Below are 26952 nucleotides of genomic sequence, written 5' to 3'. Positions count from 1 at the left end.
ATTTTCGTCATATTTTACTTTTTTACTTCAGAAAAGGTAAAAATGCTGTCCAAGCGAGAAAAAAATTGACGGATGTGTATGGAGAAGGCGTGTTAACAGTACGCCAGTGCCAGAACTGGTTTGCAAAATTTCGATCCGGCAATTTTGATGTCGAAGATGCACCACGGTCTGGAAGGCCGGTCGAAGCTGACAAAGATGCGATAAAGGCATTAGTTGATGCAAATCGGCGAATAACCACACGAGAGATCGGTGAGAGATTAAATTTGTCGAATTCGACTGTTTATGGCCATTTGAAAGGCATGGGCTTAACCTCGAAGCTCGATGTGTGGCTGCCCCATGTCCTTACGGAGCCTCACACAAGTTTGGTCACTCGCCAAAAACTTTTACAGCTTGAATGGGACGTACTGCAACATCCACCATATTCTCCAGATCTGGCGCCTTCCGACTACTATTTGTTCCGGTCCCTGCAAAATTTTTTGGATGGCAAAACCTTTACCTCAAATGAAGATGTCAAAAACCACCTGAACCAGTTTTTTGCCAGCAAGGACCAAAACTTTTATGAGAGGGGAATTATGTTACTGCCAGAAAGATGGCAAAAGGTGTTGGACCAGAATGGCCAATATATAATTTAATAAAATATTTATTCATTATACGAAAACTGTCTTTCATGTTCCCCAAAAAAAACGAAATGACTTTCCGAACAACCCAATAGCTTAAAAGAATTTATACTATGATTAAACAATGGTAAATAACATTGTGAACAGAATATGTACATAACATGATCTTATCAACATTTCAGCATTATAAAAATTAGCCAATGGATTTCATACTTAGTGTCTTGCAAACAATATTAAAGTTTCTAAACTCGTTAAAAAAAGTTAGCTTCAATTATTTTGTGGAAATAACTACCCTAAATGATTATTTATTTGCATTAACATGTCCAGCATGATATATTTTTTTAATATAGCAGATAATTTGTTTAATGTTATTTAAAAACACAGCCAAAGTTATTTAATATATAGGCATTCATGTAATGTGCAACATAAAAATTAACTAATTTCATGTTCATTAATTTCAGCTTGTCCTTCAGACTGAGATAAAAACTAGTAAGATTTTAAGTGTCAGCTTTTCACAAAAGCAACATAGCATAGAAAATATCTTCAAAAAATGTCTACTCATCATGTGTATGCAAGAAATATTCTTCACTGCTTATGCTAAATCAAAGGAATATTTTTTCCTGGTTGAGCTAGTCTGGTTTCAATGCACTGGTTTATTTGCTGTTTATGGGAAACATGAAAAAAAAAAATATATATGTGGCTATTTGTAGCATGGAAAACAATTCCAAAACTATTTCAAGGTATTAAACCATCCAGAAAGTAAAATTTTCAAGCCTTTTAAAAATTATCAATTCTAGTATACCATAACAACTGAATAAAACATCTATATTTTGGATACTATCATGCATTGACTAACAAAATAAGGTATGTAATGATTAATATTTTACAAAAAAAAAAAAGCCCTACTCATTATTCAGAATGTGTATCGTTCTCTGTTAAACATGAAATTAATCAATTTATCTGCACCACATGACATGGAATGGCCCGCATCAGAAAACAACCCACTAACAAAATATGCTGTTAATATTCTTCCCCCTCATCCTCGTAGTTATCTGTCGAGTCCAATCCAACTTCTTCGTAATCTTTCTCCAGTGCTGCCATATCTTCCCGAGCTTCAGAAAATTCTCCTTCCTCCATGCCTTCTCCTACATACCAATGGACAAAAGCTCTCTTTGCATACATAAGATCAAACTTGTGATCAAGACGTGACCAAGCTTCTGCAATCGCCGTAGTGTTGGACAGCATGCAAACTGCTCGAGGAACTTTTGCAAGATCTCCTCCTGGGACGACAGTAGGAGGCTGATAGTTGATACCGACCTTTAATGGAAAAATGTTGCTTAAGGTCGAGTTTCGCATTACAATACACACAAAACAATTTTTTTTTAACATTGCGACATAAATAATTTATAAAATTTATTTGACCTTTTTATTTAATGTTTTCACTAACCATATTTTGATCATTTTTTATTCAGTACAGTATACAGTCAAGCCTGTCTATAACAATACTCTAGGGATCGGGAAAAAATATTGTTATAGACAGATTATCGTTGTAGACAGTTTTAACTAAAAAAATTCAAATCCACAAAATAGTCTTACAGCTTTAGATAGAATTTAAAATTAAAGTTTTGAGAAGTAAAAGATTTAAAACTCTCCATCAAAGAGATTAAGAACATAAGGTTATTTTGTAAGAAATTTACAGAAAAGTTTTTCTCCCCCCCGAAAACACGCGTTAACTTTTTGTGCTTATCTTTTGATGCAAATTTTAGTTCTCATCTTACTAACTCCTTTAACGAAGTAACAGGAAATATATTATTTAGAAAAAAAATCTCAATTTCGTTTGTTTACTTTTTGATGCAAATGACATTTGCATACACATGAATTTCAGTTCATCTAACGAATTCAGAACAGAGGCGGATACAAGAGGAGGGAGTGTTTCTTTCAGACCTTTTGCTACCGGGGGAGGGGGCACTCTGAAATTTTGGGGTGGGCAAGGGCATATTTAAGGGGGCAGGACACTTAAAGAGTTCAGAGGAGCCAAGGGTGTATTTAAGGAGTGGGATACTCCCCGCCCCCCAACTCTGAATATAATTTTATTCAGAGAAAAAAATCTTCGAGTTGAACCGTACCATTGCTTGGGTCACGCGTCTGGTCAGTGCTAATTCTATATTAGCTACCAGTTTGTTTGGATTTCTGCCTTAGCCTTGGCTATAGGGCGGCAACTTACTGAAGATACCCCATGCCTTGCCATCTCTGGAGTTGAACCGTACCATTGCTTCGGTCACTCGTCTGGTCAGTGCTAATTCTACACTCCTGTTTGTGAAGATTGCAACACCATGAAGGACTTACGCGAGTGAGCTGGAAATTGCAGGAAATGTAAAGTAGGGCATGGTATGCAAATGATTAGAATTGCAGACCGGTAGCGCATGCTGAGCAGCACCCTCTGAAAGGCGGATCAAACCGAATATAAATAGACGGCTGTAGCGAGGCGTGTGTGATTATCGATGGTTATATGCTAGAGTAAACGTTAACTGAATCTTTACTATGCCTCTTCGATGAAAGAAAGCGAAATTTGAGCAAATTTCAGAGTTTGAATGGGGCAGAATCGTTGGCCTTCGTGAAGCTGGATTGTCTTATCGTGCAGTAGCCGCTCGTGTGCAGTGTAACAGCAGCACAATCATGCTTGTTTGGAAGCAGTGGAGGAACGAGGGTCGGACAGCTCGGAAATCCGGGAGTGGACCCTGAAATGTGACGTCAGCTCGCGCTGATAGACACCTGGTGCGTATTGTGCTGATCGACCGCACAGCTTCTTCTAGACAATTTGCAGCACAGTGGTCAACAGCTACAGGTGCTTTATTGTGTACTTCCATCAATTCGGAGACGTCTGCTGCAGGGTGGGCTGCGCCCAAGGATTCCTTTATACAAGATTCCTCTCACGCAAAGCCATCGCTGCCTGAGGCTACAATGGGCCAATGTGCATAGGAGCTGGTGTGCTGATTGGCAGCAGGTCGTCTTTTCTGACGAATCCCGCTTCAATTTGTGGCACGCGCTACGGCGGTGAAAGGCACATTCTAGAGTGCATTATCGAACACCCAGAGTTATGGTCTGGGGTGCCATAGCATATCATGGACAATCACAATTGCTATGAATTGTGGGAAACTTGAACAGTACCCGATACATAAACGAAGTTTTACAGCCCCAAGCTATTCCTTTCCTGCAAGGATTGCCAGGGGCTGTATTCCAGCAAGATAATGCCCGTCCACATGTCGCCAGGACTCAAATCCTACCTTGATTCGCAGCAGGTACAGCTTCTTCCTTGGCCTGCATATTCCCCGGATATGTCACCGATTGAACATGTGTGGGATTTCCTTGGGCGGCGTCTCGCTCGTGATCCTCGTCCTGTTGCTTCGACAGACAAACTTTGGTTGCGCATACAAACAATATGGAATACTCTTCCGCAGGCAGATATTCAAACTTAGTTTCACTCCATGCCGAGTCGTGTAGCAGCTCTTATCGCGGTGCGTGGTGGCCACACAAAATACTAATTTCTATCTCTTTTTATTGTTTGTTTGGGTTGAAAATGTAATCATTTATTTGTACCATTACCACTCAACTGTGTGTTAAATTTCATTCAACTATGATGCTTCCTTCATGGTGTTGCAATTTTCACAAACAGGAATATATATTAGCTACCAGTTTGTTTGGCACTCTTGGCTTCCTTAAGAGGTTTTCCACCTCCAGCTCAGTCACTTCGTATGCCGGGCTGATGAATGCTAATAAGCAGGAAACTGCAGTCCTCGGCTGGAATGACTGAGCTGGCGGTGTATTTCATGTATTTCTGCCTTAGCCCTGGCTATAGGGCGGCAACTTACTAAAGATAAGTTGGAACTATTCCTCAAAATATGGAAAGATTCCCAAAAGTCAAGATCTGATGAATTGGGGCATTTTTGGATAATCTGATAAGAGTCAAAATCAAAAGAGTGATTCGAATCCCAACAATGTTGAGCAATACTAGGCGCTCAAAAGACATTTAAATGACAGCGCTGATCAGGCTTGGCGCGGGCCTGCTTGTTAATTGCATGTATTTTTCCAGGGATAAAAAAGTGCTTTTAGCAGTCTGTTGCCAGCGAGGGACTTTCCATCAACAGTGACAAAATGGAGGGCACAGTGGCCGACCCCTCCCCCCTTTTGGATAATACAGTTCCAAATATTTCTATAATTTCCTTATTTATTAAAAAAAAAAAAATCTTTTACATAGAAGTGTCATCCAAATTTTTCTTTGAAGGAGGGGGAGCACTGCCCCCCCCCTCAGAAAGATGCATGAAAGAAACACGAAAGGGAGGGTCATGGGGCCCATTACCCCCTAAACCGTCGACAATAGTATGTGTCCACATTGTGTTCAAACGCTGTATGAATAAAATTTAAACATTTTCAGAAGTATTTTCGATTCATTAATTATTTTTGATAGTACATATTTGAAATACTTTTTCCATTGTTAATAAAATTAATTTGTAATGTTATGCCCATTAGGATCCTTATTCCTGGCCAATTTGGTGATTTTTATCGACATCCAAGCAGTTTCCAAAATTTTGCGTGCCTAAAACCAAGGGTTTTGTTTGGGGGGGAGGGGTCATGTTTCGGCATGAACCCCCTCTAAAATTGTAGCCTGAATCCGCCCTTGATTCAGATGCATGCAGAAACATTTGGTACTCTGGCTGCAAAATCCTCAAGTGTATTAATTCAGGAAATTGCATTCCTAGGATAAATTTCAGGAAGATAGTCAGTTTCTCTTTACTGTGTCTGTGCAAAATTTGATGTGCGCCATACCATTACGTATGGTTATGTTGGGGGGGGGGGGGGTTACAGACGTTGAAAGATTATTTTTACGATTACCTGAAAAAAATGAACTCTAAAAAATATTGAGACTCAAATGTAAAATACAGCATTTTAAGGTTTTGAAGTTAAAGGCTTAAAAACTAATTGCCATCTTATGAATATTAATCACCACCATGTAAATCACAGGGCAAGGATATCTGTTGGTTTAGCTCTCACTAACTTAGTGACCAAGATCCATAGAATAATATCATAGCCACATTATATTTACAAGAAACTACCTCAGCACTGTAGTGAAGCATGAAGAAGGAAATTTATAACAAACACTTTACGACAACTGTTCGTAATTTATGAGCCCAAAATCATAAGTCAATAACATAAAGTTGCATAAAAATATAATATGAATATAAAACCTTGGTAATAACATTTTCAATATGTTGATATTTACCTTGAACCCTGTTGGACACCAATCAACAAATTGGATGGATCTTTTTGTTTTGATGGACACAATCGCAGCATTCACATCCTTCGGTACCACATCCCCTCTATAGAGAAGACAACAAGCCATGTATTTTCCATGCCTGGTATCACATTTGACCATCTGATTGCTCGGTTCGAAACAGCAGTTGGTGATTTCACCAACAGTCAACTGCTCATGATATGCCTTCTCTGCCGACATTACAGGAGCATATGAAACTAGAGGAAAATGTATTCTTGGATATGGAACCAGATTTGTCTGGAATTCTGTTAGGTCCACATTTAGGGCACCATCAAAACGGAGAGAGGCAGTGATAGAAGAAACCACTTGGCCAATCATACGATTTAAATTTGTGTATGTGGGACGTTCTATGTCTAGATTACGAGTACAGAGGTCAAAAATGGCTTCATTATCCACCATAAAAGCACAATCAGAATGTTCCAATGTGGTGTGAGTTGTTAAAATTGAGTTGTATGGTTCCACAACTGCAGTAGATACCTGTAAATATAGAAAGCATTTTCAGAAACATTCTGATACAAAATGACTAGTACACAAAAATTGTATGGAACACATAATCATCTTTTTAATTATATTTGTTAAAGTGAGATGATCTGTCACATTTTTATCATTCAGTTTCTTTTAAATCTGAAAATTTGGAGTTATTATTAAATGTAGTAGTTGAACTATTTAAAGAAAATACTATATGTGGCAGTGAGAAGCAAAGGGATGTCGTCAGTGGACTTTAAGTTTCAAGAAAAACACATTTGAAGTTCAGGTCCTTCATTGAAAGTTCACGGTTATATTGAATTTTCTGTCTAAATCATTTATTACAGCAGAATCTACCAGGGCTAATATTACTATCCCTTCGACCAATGCAGAGGAGAGGTTCTCCTACTATTTGAAGAGGTTATCTCCAGAGTTTTAATTTTGGCACTTGCATCCATTTCTTTCTCACTGCCTTATATGTACTCTGGCCCCTGAGAATCATTTAGTTAAGAGGTGGGGCAATCGAGTAGAAAAAGATTGTGCCCTACTGATCTAGTATACCTAGTCTTTCCCCGAAAATTGTGCCTGTAAATTGAAGTTTGTGTTAGAATGGATGGCCTAGTAGTTTTTATTCAATTCATCCCTCTAACCCTTATTCTTCAGCAACTTTTTCTCAAGTATGTAGTTGCTATACACTGCATTTCAGAATCATTAGTTGCAAACTTCACTAAATTGAGAAACAAAAACACCTATATCATTATGTGGTGGGTGGTCAATCTGAGAATTCCAATTTTCAGTACATTAATTTGAAAATGTTATTTGGATAAATTTAAATTTTGATTTGTAAGAATGTTACAAAAAAAAAAACCTCCCCCCCCCCTCATTATTATTATTATTATTTGTGTAAACTTGTAGCCCTCTATTTTGACGCTGATATAGATGACCATATTGCAAAATAAAAAACCAATAGTATCAAATAATTATTAGTTCATGGCAAAAAGAGAAAAAAGTCAAAAATCTGACCTAAAAAGCAAATATATGTATATACATATACATATATATGTATATATATATTCAAATTCAAAAACAATCAATAGAATTCAAGAACAAATATTTTTGCTTATTAGGAACAAATTTTTCAACTTCAATAATAAATACAGAAACTAACCCTTGGTGCCGGATATATCGCAAATTCCAACTTGGACTTCTTCCCGTAATCGACTGAAAGCCTTTCCATCAACAGGGATGTGAATCCAGAACCTGTACCTCCGCCAAAGCTGTGAAAGATCAAAAACCCCTGAAGACCAGAGCATCGCTCTGCCAGCAGACGGGTGCGGTCCAACACTAAATCAATTATTTCTTTTCCTATAGTATAATGCCCTCTAGCATAATTATTTGCAGCATCCTCCTTCCCGGTAATCATTTGTTCTGGGTGAAACAAATGTCTGTAGACGCCTGTGCGAATCTCATCAATGACGGTGGGTTCCAGATCAACAAAAATAGCCCGAGGTACGTATTGTTGGGCACCAGTATCACTGAAGAAGGTGCTGAAAGAATCATCAGAAGCATCATGGACCAAGTCGCCAGCCATTTGACCATCAGGCTGGATTCCGTGCTCTAAGCAGTAAAGCTCCCAACAGGCATTCCCAATCTGGACTCCAGCTTGGCCAATGTGTATGCTGATACATTCACGCATGTTCAATTTAACTATCTAAGGAAAGGAGAGGGAAAAAAATTATAACTTGACACATATCACTCTTTGAACATTTTGTCACTGTACAATTTGAAGAAATGCAATGGAAGTTCAAATTTGCAAAATGCATCAGTAATAATATAAAAAGTTTTACCTTGAGCAACCAGATTTTAGATTCATGACTATTTGTAGATATGGTTTCATAAAAAATTGCAAAAAAAGAAGAAAAAAATGGTTGAAATGAAATGAGATCAATCAAAACAAAAAAATATTGAGAACTTTTAGATTACCAGGCAAATGACTTTTTCACTTTATTCTAATTTATCTCCAGGATAAGAGTGACAGAAGATGCATAGGAAGGCTAGAGCATTGTTCAATTATTGTGCATCAATACTTTTTACATTTTTAATTTTCTTTATACTAGATCTTTTTAAATTATTTATATTAGTTTCTCTTTATATTACTCCATTCTTATCTCACCTGATTAATTCTTTTCGAATTCATATAACATTTGCTCGCTTTGCATGTCTGGCTAGAGGATATTTGGATTCGTTAACGGACCCTTCACAAAAATCCAATCAACCAAAACGGACCTTCTTTCACAAAATCCCTCACAAAATCCCGATCAACCAAAACGCACCCTTCACAAAATTTCGATAAACAAGAAGGAATGTTTCACAAATTGTTTATTGAAAGAGCAAATCTGAAAGCAAAATAATGCATATTTCTATGTATAAATAATAATTGCTACTGCTAAATAAATATAATTCTTGTTGTTTGTTTCTTGGAAAGAAATTAATAGCTGAAAATAAGTTTGGTTTTAAATAATTTTGTTTGCTTTATCACAGTTAATTAGCAGCAGTGTTGTTGTAAACTTTTCTGAAAAGGCGTTGGCAAGCACTTTTCTCCCCACTCATGATTTAATAAACAATAATAATAATTTATATCAGCGAAATGAACTTAAAACAGCAAAGGGATAGTAAGGGTGGGAACAAAATATGATTGCTTCAGATAGGGTTACCAATTTCAACATTATCGCCACTGCCACTTAGCCTCTGGCGTTAAACCTTTACAATGACTTGATTAGAAAATATTCTCATCATTTTACCAGCTTGTCAATTTGCGTTTTTAAGGTGCTGTGCGATGTTTAACTGTTATTTGGGGAGAAAATTATATGGGTTTGATTTTTTGATGCTAACAAGGATGATTAACTTTAAATAAACTCTTTTACTTACCCTTTTTTTTCCCTTCAAGATGTCTACATTTTGAAAAATGCAATCTTTTAACATCCGATATGAGAATCATATTTTGTTCTTTTCTCAAGCTAACTCCGCTCCATTAGGATGCAAATAAATGAAAAGTCTCTTTATTTTTGTTAGAACGCTCATTTTAAGTTTTTAAAGAAAAATTCCATTTTCTTTTATGAGTCAAAAATTAAAATGCTGAATTGATGGTTTAATTTTTTTACATTTTTTTGTTTCAAATTGTGTACAGATATTAATGATATGTTTATCATAGGACTCTAAAATGCAATTTTAAAATAATTTTATCAAAAATATTTCTTTTACAAGCCGTTATACTTATGATGCCTTCACTTTGAGAATTGCGATCTCTTTGCATCCGCTATGGGAATTCGATTTTCGAATTTTTGATGTTTAGCACGCTTTGTTAAGAGGTAAACAAATAAATACTCTTTGTAAAATTCACGGAATTTATAAGTTTTAAACGAAATTCTGTGCATTTTAAGCAGGGTTGGCAAAAACCCCGAGTTTTTTTTAAATAAAACCGAAAAACACCCAACTAAAGCTGGTTTTTAAAAAAAAAGAAATGTGGGTTTTTTTTGTCTTTTTTTAGGGAAAATGTGGGGTACTTGCAGCATATTGTAACGTAAGTATATAGACAAAGCACAAAAATGTCTTGGGGTAAAAAGCTGGAAAATTCAGCGTATCCTGAAGAAAAGTAAAAAAGACGATGAAACCCAAGAATGGTGAAGTTTCAGATTTTTTAGTTTCCATGATTAACAACAGTTAAGGCAAAGTTACTTCTTGAGTGATAAAATCTAGTGTTCGTTTGTTCCTTTTTAATTACGACTTATTTTTTCTTTTTTTGCATTTTGCTTTATTGTATTTCATTTTATTATGCAAAACTACTGTATAACCTCAAGTAGTTTAAATCCCTTTTTACTGAATTCCAGCTTAATCAAGACATTTCTTTGAATTTTATGTTGTCCGTTTTTCTATTTCTGTGTACAGAGTAAGAAATATTAAACTTTTTCGTACAATAATGAAAATACTCTACATCCTATTCTGTTTTCTGTCCGACCATTTGTAAAACCTGTTAATTTCTAAAAAATATACCTTGTTTATTCAAGATTTGAGTTTGCAGAAAATAATTCCTAATTTCATATGAAAGCCTTTTAGCCAGAGTAGGTACAATCAATAAATATTCAGAAAATCGGACGTGACAGGCATAGGCGGATTTAGGCCGAAATATTTGGGGGTGCAACAATAACAGGGATCTGGGGGGGGGGGGTACTCCCGGAATAACAAGGCAGTGGCGAAATCAGAAAATAATTTTAGGGCAGGATACACTTTTAAGTCTGAAAAACGCGATGTAAACCATATTTAGTAAGATTAGGGGTTGGGCAATTCTTAACATTTCTAACTGCAGAAAAAGTCTTAAACGAAAGTCGATATTAGAAGCAATGGGTGAATCCAGCTACTGGTTTGGAATGGGATTCACTCCCCAGAAAAAATTTGAAATAGTAGTTTTGAAAACGCAGTTTTACAGTTCTTGGTGATATTTTGGGGGAAGGAAAGGTACGCATGGCTCCAAGGCCATTTTTAGAAATTTTAGTCTTATAAATGTAATTATAGTCCATATTTATAGTTTGGGTTAGGAATAAGACTCATAGACTGTCTCCAATCGATTTTTTTAAAAGCAAATAGAAATACGCACCCCCGTCCCCTCCCCCACGCTACCTCTTTAACTTTTCATAATAGAAGTTCCAAAAATACTGCGGAGGACAATTTTTGATACTGTTACCGGACGGGGTGTTCTGCATCTCTCCCCTGGAAAATTTTCGAAATTGAAGTCCTAAAAATGAAGTTCTTCTGTAATACCTCCATGGTATTAAAAAAAAAAGATTCTCCCAATTAAATATTTCGAAATATAGTAGTTTTCAATACCAAAATGTTAACACTTTTGATGATATTAGAGAAAGGGGGGTCGGAGGCACTAGTTCGAATATTTTCCAAAATTAAAGTCTTAAACACATGAGTGTAAGACCATATTTGGTAACGTTAGGGACACTGCAATTTTTCAAATTTGAAGTTCCAAAAACGCAATTTTAAACGATTTTTGATGTATTTAGGTGATTAGAAGATCTTCCTTGGAAATTTTGCGAATGTGAAGCTCAAGAAACGAAATTTGAGTTACTCTGTAATAATTTGGGTTGGAGAAAGGGCTTTGGAGAAGAAAAGTTTTGAGAACTAATAGGGAAAATGAAAACGAAATAGAAAAAATGAAAAAAAGGGAGGAGGGAGATATGAAAGAAAAAGGATTTTGTGAGGAGGAGGGAGGAGGCACACAATTCGCCGCCAATAATCTGAAGCTGTTTAAAAATTTAAATATTAGTATTTCTTTTTGAAAGAAATTAAGATTTTTTCCCCAACATTCTTTTTTTTTTTTTCGTAAAATAACTGTTTTCCCAAAATGAGATCTTTTCTTCTCTTCAGTAATAAGAATATTTTTTTAAAACATCTATTCAGCATGTGTGGGGAGGGTCACTAGTCTTGTGTCCCCTCCCCCTTGGATGCACCACTGCAGCAAAATGTCCGGGAGTCCTCCTTCAAAAATTTTTGAAAATTTACCTTAAAAATGTTAGTTTTCTGTTGTTTTCGGTGTAGATTTTATTGATAAAGTTTCTTGCAATAGCCATGTTTTTTTTTTGGACTTTATTAGCCATTGTTGTTTCAAAATAGAAGAATTGGTATTGATATACGAATAAATACCAAATTACAGAACATGCTATTATTCTATACAATAACACAGCACTGAACAATAAATTGTTGGAGAAGTTTTTTTTATTTGCATGAAATAATTTATTAGGTTTTTTTTTTTTTTCAAATGGATAAGATAAAATTGCTTAAATTCTTAATATGAGCACAGTTACGTTTTTCTTGCACTAGCGACGTGTGGGGATACACTGGATTCAAGTAACTTTACTAGTATAGCAGCTACGCACCCCCCCCCCAACTGCGTTACCGAGTGAAATATACTAAACTATTTTTTTCAAAACCCAACCAAAAATTTTGGGGGTGCGGCGCACCCCCTAGAACCCTCGTAAATCCGCCTATGGTGACAGGACTTAGTCAAGATAATTTGAGTTATTTATCGACCAGTTAAAGAAAAAAGTTAAATATATTTATTTAAAATCTTTGAAGTATTTTTTTAATGCTGTTCAGAGTTAAGAAATTCTATTAAAGTTCAAAATTCATTTTTATGTCTATTGTCTGTGGCGAAGAACAAATAAAAAAAAGTTTACATTGTAAAACTATTTAAATTAATTATTTTTTTAAAAAAATTCTCAGAAAATTTAAAAAACCCAAAAGTGGGCAAAATAATGGGTTTTTTAAAAATGGGTTAAAAAAAAAAACCCATTGGGTCCAATCCGGCCAACCCTGTTTTTAAGAGTCTTGGGTCAAAAAGTTAAATGCTGAACCTAGTCTGAATTTTTTTTATTTTTTGTTAAAATTATTTCAAATACTGTACAGAAATATTTCTAGTTTAATTTAACATAATGTAGAATGGTGGATAAATATTGATACTTGAGAGAGCGAAAAAAAAATTGTTTTTTTTTTTTTTTTTGAAATTTGACTTTTTACAAAATTATTCGATTTTTCACAAAAAACGAACTCTGTGAAAAATCCTGGACAGACCCCTGGCAATACGGGTAGCGGAATTAATTGCTTATAACTCGAAAATAGAGTTCTACATCTCTATTTAGTGATTTTTTTTTACTGAAGTGGAGACCCAAGTTTTAAATATTTTGTGTATAATTAATCATTCATTATTTGACAAAGATTTGAGTTGAATAACATAGCTATAAATGCTTGCTAAATGTTTAGGTTTTAACTGAAGTGACAATATACTGTCTGGGTAAATAATTTGGAATTAATTGGAAAAGGTTCTCAGAACCTCTACAAGGGATTCCAAATAGCTAGCTAGTTAATAAGCCAAACTTTAAAAGTCTTAGCCAAATTTCTAATGTATCTGCTAAAAACTAATTTGAACAAATTTAAATGATTTCTTTTCTATAGAAAACCTTAATTGGCAAACAAAGTATAATTTATAGCAGTAGTTCTCAACCTTTCCTCCTTTGAATGAACTATTAAGGGACATTTTTAGAGTAGATCAAAGTTTGACTCGATACATAACAGTTTCAGTCTCTTTACATTTAATCTACTTTGGTATTATCGTTAGAGACATACCGAGAAGCACTTTGGCCGAGTAGCCAAGTACCGAGTACTCGGCCTTTCACTACTCGGCCGAGTACCGAGTTCTCGGCCTTTCACCACTCGGCCGAGTTACCAAGTACCAATTATGTTTTAAGAACCACCGACACACATGTGATGAATTTTGAACTTATTGGAATAGTAGTATAGACCTCCTGGTCCATATAATAGTTTTTAAAACTAAATTACTGCTGAAATTTAATTACGCATTACATAAACAATTTTGTTTGTGTCAAAAATTTTACAAAAAAATTATTTTTAAAATTAAAAATAAAAGGTATGATTAATCAAGTTGGAATTAAAACAAATAACAATAAAATCCCTCTAATGCGGACACTAACAGGACAATTTTTTTTGTCCGCAATAGAGAGGTGTCCGCAGGACAGGGGTTTAATAATGTTATTTTCATTGGAACTGGGGAATTAAAAATTGTCCCCATAAGAGGGGTGTCCGCCTTTGAAGGGTGTCTGTTAGGAGGGGTTTCACTGTATACCAATCGTAGTTCTAGTCCGCCAAACATAAATAATTCTTAAAAGCAGACAAAACAAATGTGCAGAAACACTGCAGACACGTGTTTCTGCCCCCCTCCCTTCCCATTACAAGGAACGTCTTTTTCAGTGCATAACATGTGAGTTAAAGAATGTAAAGACATTTGACAAAAAAATCTGACTTTTGTCGGATGCCTTTAAATCCACGAGCTCCCATTTTGTGCATTGAAAAAGGAATTCCTTGTAACGCCAAAACACATGTCTGCAGTGTTCATGCACTGTGCTTTTAACGTTGTTTTGTTTCCTTTTATTTTTTAAGCAAAGGTATTTTTATATTTTTTATAACTAATTTTTGTTTGTAGCAAAAATCCATTTTTAATATAAAAATTCCATGTTTTCTATACTTACCTTTTTTGCATAATTTCTAATAAAAAGTTTTATTTACTTTGGGGACATTAAAATAAAGATTTATTCTATTGAAGCATTACAAACTGCATTACTCTCAAAATTTAAATTTGACTCACAAATTTTAATTGTAAATGATTGCAGAATATAATGCTTGCTCTTTTTTTTAAACATTTTAGTATCTGTCTTGGACAATATTCAATTTTTTGCAACTACTCGGTATTGGCCGAGTTTCTGATCAGAATTTGGCCGAGTACCGAGTAGTTACCGAGTACTCTGTACGTCTCTAATTATCATACACATTAAGTACATCGCTCGTTTGGAAGAAGAGTGCCACAATACTAAATTTTTAATTGTCTTATTTTTTTTTTCACTTAAAGGCCTTCAAAGGACGTTATCTTCTTTGGAAAATAATGACAGATTTTTTGTTCTAGTATTAACCACTGGAGAGCACAGCAAACTTACTTTTCTTAATGCAAATTGCCTGAAGAGTTCAACTTTAAACGCTTCTCCTGTAAAATTTTCTTTGTATTGTGTCGCTCTTCTTCCAAATGAGCGATAGGTTGAACTTTGTTTTCATATTGAAATGTCGTAAAGGGCAAATAAAATTTTAAACAGCCTTTTCTGACACAAAAGCACATATATTTATGACAGAGACAGAAGTCAATTTAAGACTGATCATTTTAATATAAAAAACTGGTTTTTGAGATGACAAGTATTAAAATGTTGTTCAAACTGTCATAAACTAAAGTTAATGCTGAAAAAAATCTTGTTTTGTTCGTAATTTTTCCCCAATTGAGGACATCAAACTACAACTTTTGAGAGGTAACACTATTCTGAAATTAAAAAAAAACTTTTTCGAAGCACCATAATTAGTAATTGCGTCAAAAAGTTATGTTTTAAAAATAATCCTTCTACTAATTAGCTTTATTATTTCATTTAATCTTATAAAATTGAAATGGTTATGACCTTACTAAAACAATATTAAGCAAGCATGACATGAAGAATGAAACATCATTTGGGGGTTATTGAGGTTTCAAAATCAACACAAAAAAGTAAATTTGCCCTCCATCTCTAAAATTTATTTTTATTTCTTAAATGGCTCTTTTAAAACAAATTTACATTAAAAGCACAAAATGTGTTGTCACATTTGTACTTTGCAGTTAATATGAAGTATTGCAGCAAATGCTTTTGCAAAAAAATACCCAACTTTTTTAGAATTTCTAAATCTTTAATTTAAGACTATATTATCAAAACATTTTATGCTGTAGAAACAACTACAAATAAGCAAACAAGATAGAAAAGGCTAAACCATGGTTTAAACTAGCGGTGCATTGAATAGACATTTGGTATTAGATATAATTCGGCAAACCAAATATTCGGTTCATCCGAATACTTTAATATTTGGCAACCAAACAGCAAAACAAATTTAAATATTTAACAATTAGTCAGCAAACATTCTTTTTTTAAAATGAATGAAAGTATTGTACCAGAGTACAAAATTAAAGCTAATTGTTTCTTACTGACACTATCCACATTCAAAATAATTTTAATGTGTAAGAAAAATCATTCATGTGTTAAAATTTAAATATTGTCGTTTTTCATTTTTTTAAAAATCTTATGACACATTCCATAAACTTGCGGCATAAAATTACCTCATATATCTGCACATCTGTTAACTATTTTCCTGTATCTAACTACCTAACCTTTATGTCTACCTCTGCATATATCTATGCATCTTTATCTGTATTCATCTGTTTCTATATGTATCCATCTCGACATTTATCAAACTATTTCTTCTTTTAATTTCACGAAGACATTTTCTATATATATTCATCCATGTACAGTGGCTACCAAAAGTCTTCATACACCTACGACTTTCAACGAAATAGGCCCCAATCCATTGGTTAGATTTAATATTTCGGAATAGATATTTAATCATAAGATCTATGATTAATTTTTAACAAAACTACATGAAAAGTTTTTAAAAAATATTAAAACTTAATTTTTAAAAAATCAAAAACCAAAAAGTGCCGGAAATTCTTTGTCACAAAAGTCTTCGTACACTTTATAAAATGTCTATATATTATTGAATAATCTAACTTATAATTAAGTTATTAATTAGTAGAATATCATACAGTATTCATAACACCTTTTAAACGTCTGGGAATAGATTTCATTCTTTTTATTTCTTTTTTTTTTGCGTAATTTCTGAGTAAGTGTTCAACCACACTTCGAGTCTTACCGTTTCTAGTTCTATCTTCGTTTTAAAGCCGTATTTTCGTAATCTAGCCTATAGATGTCTAAATACGTTGCATTAAGTTCAAATCTGGAGATTGAGGGGGTATTTTCTGAATTTTAGGATGATTTTTGAGGCACTAAACGCACACGTTGAAAACTGAGTGCTTCATATCGTTATCTTGATAAAAAACAGTTGTTTCCAATAACCAAATTTTTGGTTAAGAGTACAAAATTGGTTTTTAAAATATTTAAAGGAACAGTATGATTCATTATTTCATCAAAAAATTCCGAACTATCTAGTCCTGATGCTGATATGCACCCTCACACTAGAACACCTCTACCGTCGTGATTAACTGATCCAACTAAGTTCTTAAGATTAAGTTCCTAATTTTTTCTTCTACTTACAATTATGCAACAATTTAACCATAAATGTTGAATTCATTTTTATCTGTAAATAAGACGTAATTATAAAATGTTTTTAGCTTATTTATCCTTGATTTTGCGACGAAAAGCGTAAGCTTTGTGTTTTTCGTGCGAACAAGAAAATTTCTGCGGGAAGAGGCCCCATTTAATCCAGCTAATCAGTGAACTTGACGAAAAATTTTAGGTGAAAATTAAACGTAAAACTTTTCTTTTAACTCTGTAGAAACTTTTACAGCACTCAAATGTGTATTTTTTATAATTTTTTCAACTTTAAATCTCCAATCACGTTTTGTCAACTTTGCCGGTTGACGTTTTCTTACCTTGTTTTCGGTCCGATTCCTTTGTTTAAAGCATTTTATCAAGCACTCTACTATACAAACAAATAAATTAACTAATTTAGAGTCATTTCACACCAATTTACCGCAACTGTGGGAAACAAATTCTAATTTTGAATGGTGTTTGCGGTTTTTTTACGAATACCAGCGATTTTATAGCAATAAGCACAATATTAAGAAATAAATAAACAAAAAATTAAAGTTAAATGACTTATAAGGGTCAACACAATGCAAAAATATTAATAAAACGGCATATGATAATTTTAAACATGAATTTATTCGAAAATATTTGAGTGTACGATGACTTTTGTGGCGTGTTATTTCTCTGTCTCTTCGTTTTCTGACCCATTTCAAAAAGTAGATCCGTTAATATTTTGAAAAAACCAATGGGTTGTATTTAGAATGACATAAGAATGATGTGAAAAAATATTGGACTCCATATTCGAATTCAATTTTGAGTTATTTTGGTTTTACTAAAAAATTTCAAAGTGTACGAACACTTTTGGGAGCCACTGTATATCTGTATCTACGTCTTATCTATCACTAATTCTGTGAAAATATGAAACGGAAATATAAAATAAGCTGCTTAAAAAAGTATCATGCAACTCTTACCTAGACTTCGCAGATTTCTGAAATGTTCAACTTGAACACCGAACGCCAACCCAAACGAACCCCAACAAAACCAGAAATGTTTTGTACCGTAAAACAGAAGAAAGTTTTTTTTCCCGAATGTCATAACGAGTCTCTAACTTTAAACAAGTGAAAATTTGAAAAAATACAGAAAAAGGAATTCTAGTTCTCATTAGCTGCAAAGCATACTTGGAAAATTCAGACTCTTAATTAGGACTTCCTGCTATCTTTTCCAATTCAATTCAGGGCCAAGGCAGACCACTTGTCAGTTTGGTAGACTTGCCCTCCTCTAGGGTGTGTGCACAGAAATTTTGGGGCCTGTCACAAATGACTTTTTTGGGCCCCCTCCATGACGTTTACCCCTATTTTCACCCATTTTTAAAAATATTGAACCCTCTTCAGGCTCGAGCCCGGCCAACATGTGTTTCCCCCCTTCCCTGTGCACACCTCGCCCTGCCCCCCTAAAACTCTTATAAAACTTACACTGCACTGGTTTCCAGCAGGGGACTTCCCAAGGGCCGGGCCCCTAGTTTCTGATTAGGCTATTATCCTATTACCAAGATGTGCCAATTTCAGCTCTTTGATACATCCTGAGTAAAAAATGCAAAAATCATGATTCTCGCGCATTTGTAGCATATTTCTCAAAATAAATTTTTGTGACTGATATACTTCTGAAAAGTGTAAATAAAGTGCTTTAAAATTTCAACAATTCTTTGAAAGAGAGTCTTTGAAAATTATTTAAGTTTTTGAAATTCCTTGAAAAGTTCTTCAAATTTTGTCTCTTATCAAGAAAATAAAGTATGAATTGTCCCAATGGCCAGAATATTACTCTTTCGTTCTTATTTTCTGAACACCCACCGTCTCGGAATTTGATCAAACTTGGTATACTTCATCCCTTTATGGTTACAAGCAACCCCCTAATTTTTTTTCTGTCAGTATCAATGCGTTTTAATTTTATAGCCTTTTGAAATTTGGCGATTTTACGTTTTTTGTCATTTTTGAGACACTTAAACCGAGATGTTATTGTTTATGAAAAAAATTATTTCTTGGTAACTAATGCTATAATCTTTTTGAAAATTTTTACACAAAACAGAAAGACTTTGAACATGTTGATAAAAAATAACTTAAAAATCTTAGTTTTTACAAAAATTTTTAAAAAAATTTGGAAATTGAAAATTTTAAATTTTTTTTTTTCAAAAAAAGGTGTTTGCAAAAAATTTGAATTTCAACAAGAGGGTCAGCTTTAAAAATCATGATTTTTAAAAAAAAAAAAATCATGAATATGTACTCTAGCTTATCCAATGAAAAATATTAGGGGACTTTAAGGGATTCTGCCCCCACACCCTCTCCTGCCCACATTCCGGAAAAAAAACGTAAAACATCATACAATCTCTTCCATATTCTTAAAAACAGAATTGTCAACAGTTATGACAAAAATTCAAATATTCAGTGTGTTGAATATGGAACTCAAATGTAAAAAAATAATATTTAAGCTTCTATTTTATTTGAAATAGTTTAAAATATGTCAAATCAACCACAAAAATGGGATTTTAACACCTACCATCTCAGATTTTGATGAAACATGGTATATTTCTTTATTTTGTGGTTGAAAGAAACCCCTTAGTTTCTTTTGTTTCAATCTCAATGTATTTTAATTTTATAGACTTCTGAAATTTTTGGATTTTGCATTTTTTGTCATTTTCAAAGACACTAACTGAACTGTTGTTAATGGGAAAAAAATGTTTCGCAGCAACTAATGATATTACCTTTTTGAAAATTGTCATAAAAAATGTTAAGACTTTAAATATTTTTATAAAAAATATTATAATAATCTTAATTTATTCTGAAATTTTTTAAAAAATCAGAAAGTTAAAACTTTTTTTTGTCAAAAAAACCATTGTCAAAATTTAAAATTTTCAACATCAGGGTCAGTTTTAAAAATCATGATTTCGAGAAAAAATTATCATGCGTATGTGCCCTAACTTTTTCTATGAAAAAAGTTATGAGTCTTTTAGGGATTCTGTCCCTTCCCCCCTAGAAACAACGAAAGTATCATAGAGAAAAGTTCTTCCATGTCTTTGAAACAAGAGTTCCCAACAATTATTTAAAAAGCCAAGTTCCCAGCAATTATTTAAAAAAATTTAAATATAAAGTGTGCTAAATATTGAACTCAAATATATTAATTTAATATTCAAGCTTTTTTTTTATTTGAAATAGTTAAAAATTGTTTAAAATATAGACATTCTGAAAATAAGATATCATGAAATTCAAAAGTTGCAGACAACAATATCTGCATAGTTTACTGCATTTTAGTCCAGACATTCTTAAAACAAAAGTAAAGTCTTAACACCAATTCATAATTATGCAGTTTCTAGTACTTTCAGGATCCCCCTCACGTTTGAAAAAAATTGCTATTGTAGAACTGTTTTTCCATTATAGTTTTACTGCTGTACAACAGCAAATTCATCCTTTTAACTTCTTGAAATTACATTTACCACTCCTTAAAAATCAATGGCCTGATTGTTTAGTAATAATATGTTCTAAATAAAGTAAATTACCTTTCCCCCTCCCCTCATAGCAAATGAAGAAATAAATTAGTATTTATGCACCTCGTATTCAATGGATTTTGATATTTTTTTAATGACAATTGTAAAACATTATTATTTGCATGGAATTTTTTTTTTGTCCAGATTCGCCCCCCTCCCCCCAGCTTAATGACATAACTCGCAACTTTTCCTTAACTTACTGGGGTTCTAAAGTTTTAATTCCTAAAAATTTTCTATCTGTATCACTCATACTTATTAATGCTTAACATTCACATTATGAAAATTAATTCCAGTAAATAAATTTTCAATTCTTTTTGGTTTTCTTTCTTTGGAAAAACATAATAAAATCAATAATAGATTTGAATATCTTGTGAGGAATAAATACATAACTGTAGAGAAGAGATAAAAGCTTCTTGTTAGTCAGATCTGCTAAAGATAAGTCCTGCTCACACTTATTTAGAAAACAAGTAATGGTACCTTCTTTCCCTACACCCCTCCCATGGGGTACACTTCATCCTACCTTATCAGAATTGCACTAACAGCACAGAGTGGTTTCTGACTCCCCTGGATAAAAGATAGAATTCTCTAAAAGAGCTTTTCTAAAATTTTGAGAAAAAGTCAATATGAAAGAATGAATTGAACTAGAATAGCAATTGGATGTTGACTTATAGGAGTTCTAGCAAAATGTGTGTCAAGTTAGAAAGATTTTCGGCCATTGAAGTCAGCATTAGGAGAACCCTAAGAAAAATAAATGTCGAGTTACCTGGATTATCAGTGTGTCCAGTTACTGAAGTTTCACGGTATTTAAACTGGAATATATATATATATATATATATATATATATATATATATATATATATATATATATATATATATATGGTTTATAAATCATTCGTACAAAACAAAAAGTGGCTTAAAAGAACATATAGCCTTCGATAAAACTAATGCAGCAGTTGAAAGAGGAATCGAGAAAAAGAAAGGGTCTTTTAAGTAAAAAGTAGTTAACAATCTCACAGTCATAATATAAGCAACTAACTATAAATGTAAACCATACAACTTGCTGATCAGCTGTCATCTAATACCAGCTGTTCCTTTATGGGAGCTAGTAAAACAACCATACATTTAGGGAGGTGACTGGCAAATATATTAAAAAGAAAACAAAACATCTAAAAAATTATTAGTGAAGTGGAAAATAAAAATACCAGTCATTTTGTACAAATGCCAGGCTATTATAATGTGACCAGACGTCCCACTTTTGGCGAGACAGTCCTGCTTTTTGTCTTCTGTCCCGCTTTGTCGAAAAAGTCCCGCTTTTTTTTTGTTTAAATTCCGTCACACAAGAAATATAACATACAATCTAGATTTTTTAAACGCTTTTTTCGATTTTTTGCTGTCAGTAAACGTAAGAACGCCATGTAAAATGTTATTCTTTAATGAATTTGCTTCTTAAAATTGCTTCTAACAGCAAGTACAACTGAAAATAATAATTTTGATGAATAAATTTGTTGTGTGATGCAATATTCTTTACATCAATACTATTAAATTATTTTCAACTTGAGTTCTTTATTGGTACATTTGAGTTATTTCTGGGCATTTTTCTGTTACGTAAAATACGCCTGTGGAAAAAAAAACTACCCCCCCCCTGTCATGTGTCCTAATTTTAGCTTGAAAAATCTGGTCACATTAGGTTATTAGGATCCATTTATGTCATAGAAACACTCAAGATAACAAAACACACTTTTATGGTCAAATGAGATTGTTGCAAAGCCTTAATTGTAAACATTTTGGCCAATGGTAACCATTTTAAACTCATACACAATAAATTGCTATGTTAAACCAAAACTTTTCTGGGTTGGATCAGAGGTACCATTGGATCAGAGATAAACAAATCCAAGTTTCAGTTTGATATTGCATTAGATTAATGAAACAAGTTTAAAGCTCTGAGCTGGTATTTATAGGATTTTTAATACTTTGTATAAATTGCCTAATTATAAATCAGAATTAGATGAAAAGTTTAATTTCTATGCTGCCCTAAGTTTAACAATAATTTTTAGTATGCATAAACTGTTGTAGGAAAATTTCGAATTTCGCGATATCTTATTTCTATTGTTTATTATTAATTAATTTAATTATTTATCTTCAATTCAAAAAAACCTTGAGTATTTAAATGTTTACATTTAAGTTCAAACACTAATGTATTTCAATATTTAAATTTTCTTTAATACGATTATTAACTTAGTTTGTAATATTGCGATCAACTTTTTTTCATTTATCAAAAGAGGGGGCAGGGGGGCAGAATCCCTCAAAGTTCCCTCAAGATTTTCATTTTATATGTTAGCACACATGTTAATGATTATTAAAAAAATATAGAAATCATTTCAATTTAGACCCTTATGCCAAAAAATTAAAATTTTGACAATCCTTTTTTTATTGAAAAAATTTAAATTTTTCAGTTTGTTAATTTTTTTTGGAAATTGCTGAACATAAATTTAGATTTTTAAAACATTTTTTTCTGAAATACTTGAAATCTTAATATATAATATAAAAATTTTCAAAATTTTTTTCTTTAGTTATTGAGAAATGATTTTTTTTTGCAAACAGCTACTGTTCATTCTCAGAGAACTGTAAATGACAATTGACGCAAAATCGCAAAACTTTGAAGGGTCAAAAAATAAAAACTATTTTTAATAGAGAAGAAATACTTTAGGAGGTTACTTAGGACTATGAAAAGTAGAAGTATACAAAGTTTCATTGAAATCTGAGATGGTGGGTGTTGGGGTGTGGTTTAACCGACATGGAATGAATGACCTGAATGTCTAACAATTTTGTACAATTTTTATACAGTAGGGCATTTGATGAAAGGGGGGGGGGGTTGGAGAAATGATCAAAAACAATCTACACTAAAAGCTTATATGAGCAAATGATGATGTGCTTCTCTTTTCACCTCTCTCGTTTTGCCTCTCTGTCGATTTAATGTCAACGATTTGTCGAGCAAGCAATTTTTATTTTGATTGATCTTGATTTGCAAAAGAATGCATAACTTTTAGAAGACATTGTTTGCCTATTTTTCTTCATATTTTTGTAGCATCAATTACCCCATATAAGGCCTCAAAATACAGATTTTATATCTATTTTTCAAAAAATTTCACGGGGAGGAAACCCCCGGACCATCTGAAATTATGGATGTTCTACATCCGACGCAAAGGGACACTCTCCTCTTATCATTACCATTACAAGGTGAATAAAAAAATAAGAAAATTAAAATAAAAATAACAAGTCCAACAGTGGAATCATTAAAAATCAAGACAAAAAACCATCTTCTATGTTAAATATTTTTATGCATGTATGTGTGTCTATATCAGGGTTGGCCGGATTGGACCCAATGGGTTTTTTTGAAAAAACCCATTTAAAAAAACCCATTATTTAGCCCACTTTTGGGTTTTTTTTAAATTTTCTGAGAAGTTTCTTAAAAAATTAATTAATTTAAATACTTTTACAATTTAAACTTCTTTTTTATTTGTTCTGCACCACAGACAATGGACATAAAAAATGAATTTTGAACTTTAATAGTATTTAACTCTTAACGGAATTAAAAAAATACTTCAAAGTTTAAAAAATATATATTTAACTTTTCTTTAACTGGTCAATAAATAACTCAAATTATCTTGACTACGTCCTGTCACTTCTGATTTTCTCAATAGTTATAGATTGCACAGAGGAAACTACTCTAGCAAAAAGGCTTTCATGTGGATTATTTTCGGAAACCCAACATGTCACAAATCTCGAATAAACTAGGTATATTTTTTAGAAATAAACAGGTTTTACAAACAGTCGGACAGAAAACGGAATATGATGTACAGTATTTTCCTTATCTTACGAAAAAGTTTAATATTTCTTACTCTGTACACAGAAATAGAAAAACAGGAAACATAAAATTTAAAGAAATGTCTTGATTAAGCTGGAATTCAGTAAAAAGGGATTTAAACTACTTGAGATTCTACAGTAGTTTTATATAACAGAATGGAATACAGTAAAGTAAAATGCAAAAAAAAAAAAAATGTAGCAATTAAAAACGAACAATAGATTTTATCACTCAAGAAGTAACTTTGCCTAAACTGTTGGTAATCATGAAAACTAAAAAAATCTGAAACTTCACCATTCTTGGGTTTTGTCGTCTTTTATACTTTTCTTCAGAAAATGCTGAATTTTAACTAGTTTTCCAGCTTTTTTTTACCCCCAAGACAATTTTTGCGCTTTTGTCCATATACTTACACTACAATATGCTACAAGTACCCCACATTTTAACTAAAAAAAGACAAAAAAACCCACATTTATTTTAAAAAACCCAGCTTTAGTTGGGTTTTTTGGGGGGTTTTATTTAAAAAAACCCAAAAAACCCTGGGTCCATGGGCTCTTTTAAAAAAACCCGGGTTTTTGCCAACCCTGGTCTATATGTAAACTGTTTGTTTCTCAGCTCAGACCTAGCGCCATTTATGCATGCGTCAGGTCTGCTCTGATTTTATCAAAACAGGGAGGGAGCCCCGGAAGTAAAAGGTGCAAAATAATGTGTTCAGCAGTTCTTCCAATATAACGTTGAAAAAGACAGAGATGGCAAGTGCGAGCGGAAAGAGCCCATTTTAACCTATCGCCCATTTTTGAAATGAAATCTGTCCTGAGGGGCAGTCTTTGCTTTCAAGAACGGATAGTATATATGTGTGTGTTAGGGCAATGTGTGAATCCAGGCCCCTCCCGAAAAAAATTTCTGGATCGGCCTAGTCCGTAAATTAAGTCCCCGAAGTATTGTTTTTAGAGGTTCAACTGCTTTTTAAAAAATGTGCACTGTGAAATACTGTCATTATAGGCAAGGGGACTATATGTTCAGTTTTGAATGGGACAACCCTGCTTTTAAGTAGCCTGGTAAAGTATCTGGTTGTCCCCGCATTGTTGCATAATGCTAAAATGTTCAATTTTTTTGAAGTGAGAATGAAACATTGTGAATGACTCAACTAAAAGTCATTGAGAGAAAAGGTTTGAGGATTTGCCTATGAATAATTTGAATCCTGCCAACATTCATCAGGGGCACCCTGTTGGAAGATCACTGTGACTATCCAAAAATGATTATTCAGCAAATTTTATCTGACAATTCGGAAAAATGATCATCATTCGGTAAAATTTGGAATTCTATTCAGCAAAATTAACATGATTCGACAAAATTTAGAGTTCCATTAGGCAAATTCAGAATTTCTGTCCTCCCAAAATGGTTATTTTCGCTCATGAATAATTTAAAAAATAGCAAAAATGCAGATTTGCAAATTGCAGCTCTTAATGCAACGTTGATGTGTATGATATACTTCTAAGAAGTTTCTTCTAACATAAAATCTCACCAAATGTAATTGAGCAAATTGCTGAAAAACTGATAAAAATTTTTTGTGTTTATTTCTGTTCTTTTCCAAAATAAGCAAAGTATTATTTTTAAAAAGTCATTTTTTTTTAAATGTGCTATAGTTGCCTCAAATCGTTAAATGTCCAGTTTTGAGGGAAAATTAATAGCCAAGGTTTGTAATAAGGGCAAGTGATTTTATCAGTAATAAGAATATCAATACTCCGCTTATTTCTACAGAATATATCACTACTGTTTCTTTCGATAAAAAATTTAGAATGTATATATTTACAGCCATTTTTTTTTTCTTCTATTGCACTAGCAGTTGACCGAAATTATTATTGTTAAATGTCCCGTTTTGAGGGAAGAAAAATAAATGATCACCTTAGTCATGAGGCCATGATTTGATTTTATCAAAAATAAAACTTTTGCACCAGTATTGGGTCTTTGCTACGTGTCTCCCTGAAACAACTTTTGAGGAATTTCAAACGGATTTTCGTTTTATAGTAATTTTTTTTTTCCAATTGAGGTTCAAGCTTTAACATTTATTATTACAATATGCTTCATTTTGATAATAATTGTAATATTTTTACAATGTTAAAAAAGTATGGAGTACAGAAAATTTTACCAGTTTTTCGCCAACAATGATTTAAATTTCAATTTTAAACGTACACATCATAGCAAAAGTAACGGTGGAACTGAATTCAGAGAACATCTTTGTAATAACCATAGCTATACTTAAAATAAGAAGAAACATATTGCATGAACAAATTTAACTAACGTAAAGATTAAAGCAGATATTTACCTTATTAAGTCACAAAATGAAATATTCAAGGTTTGTCCTTAAAATGGAGATGTAAAGTTGACGCCTTGGCGGCTGATCA

General features: G+C 33.0%; 1 protein-coding gene across 1 annotated transcript; it reads right to left on the bottom strand.

Annotated features, from left to right (window-relative positions):
- Positions 1 to 722: 722 nt before the first annotated feature.
- Positions 723 to 26952, bottom strand: LOC129220293 (tubulin alpha-8 chain-like). The gene is made up of 4 exons (XM_054854689.1): positions 26874 to 26952; positions 7580 to 8122; positions 5896 to 6423; positions 723 to 1934 (listed from the first exon to the last, which is right to left on the bottom strand). Exons 2-4 carry the CDS (start codon positions 8105 to 8107, stop codon positions 1638 to 1640), a joined length of 1353 nt encoding a protein of 450 aa, XP_054710664.1. The 5' UTR covers positions 8108 to 8122; positions 26874 to 26952; the 3' UTR covers positions 723 to 1637.

Source organism: Uloborus diversus, chromosome 4 (assembly GCF_026930045.1).
Source record: "Uloborus diversus isolate 005 chromosome 4, Udiv.v.3.1, whole genome shotgun sequence".
Classification (NCBI taxonomy): Eukaryota; Metazoa; Arthropoda; class Arachnida; order Araneae; family Uloboridae; genus Uloborus; species Uloborus diversus.
Note: the sequence above shows the minus strand (reverse complement) of the source record. Positions and strands in the feature narration are given on the sequence as shown.

Coding starts and splice junctions, on each gene's coding strand:
- LOC129220293 (XM_054854689.1), bottom strand. CDS start 8,107: ATGCGTGAATGTATCAGCATACACATTGGCCAAGCTGGAGTCCAGATT. Junction 6,424..7,579: donor CGATATATCCGGCACCAAGG/GTTAGTTTCTGT, acceptor CTATATTTACAG/GTATCTACTGCAGTTGTGGA. Junction 1,935..5,895: donor GGTGTCCAACAGGGTTCAAG/GTAAATATCAAC, acceptor TTTCCATTAAAG/GTCGGTATCAACTATCAGCC.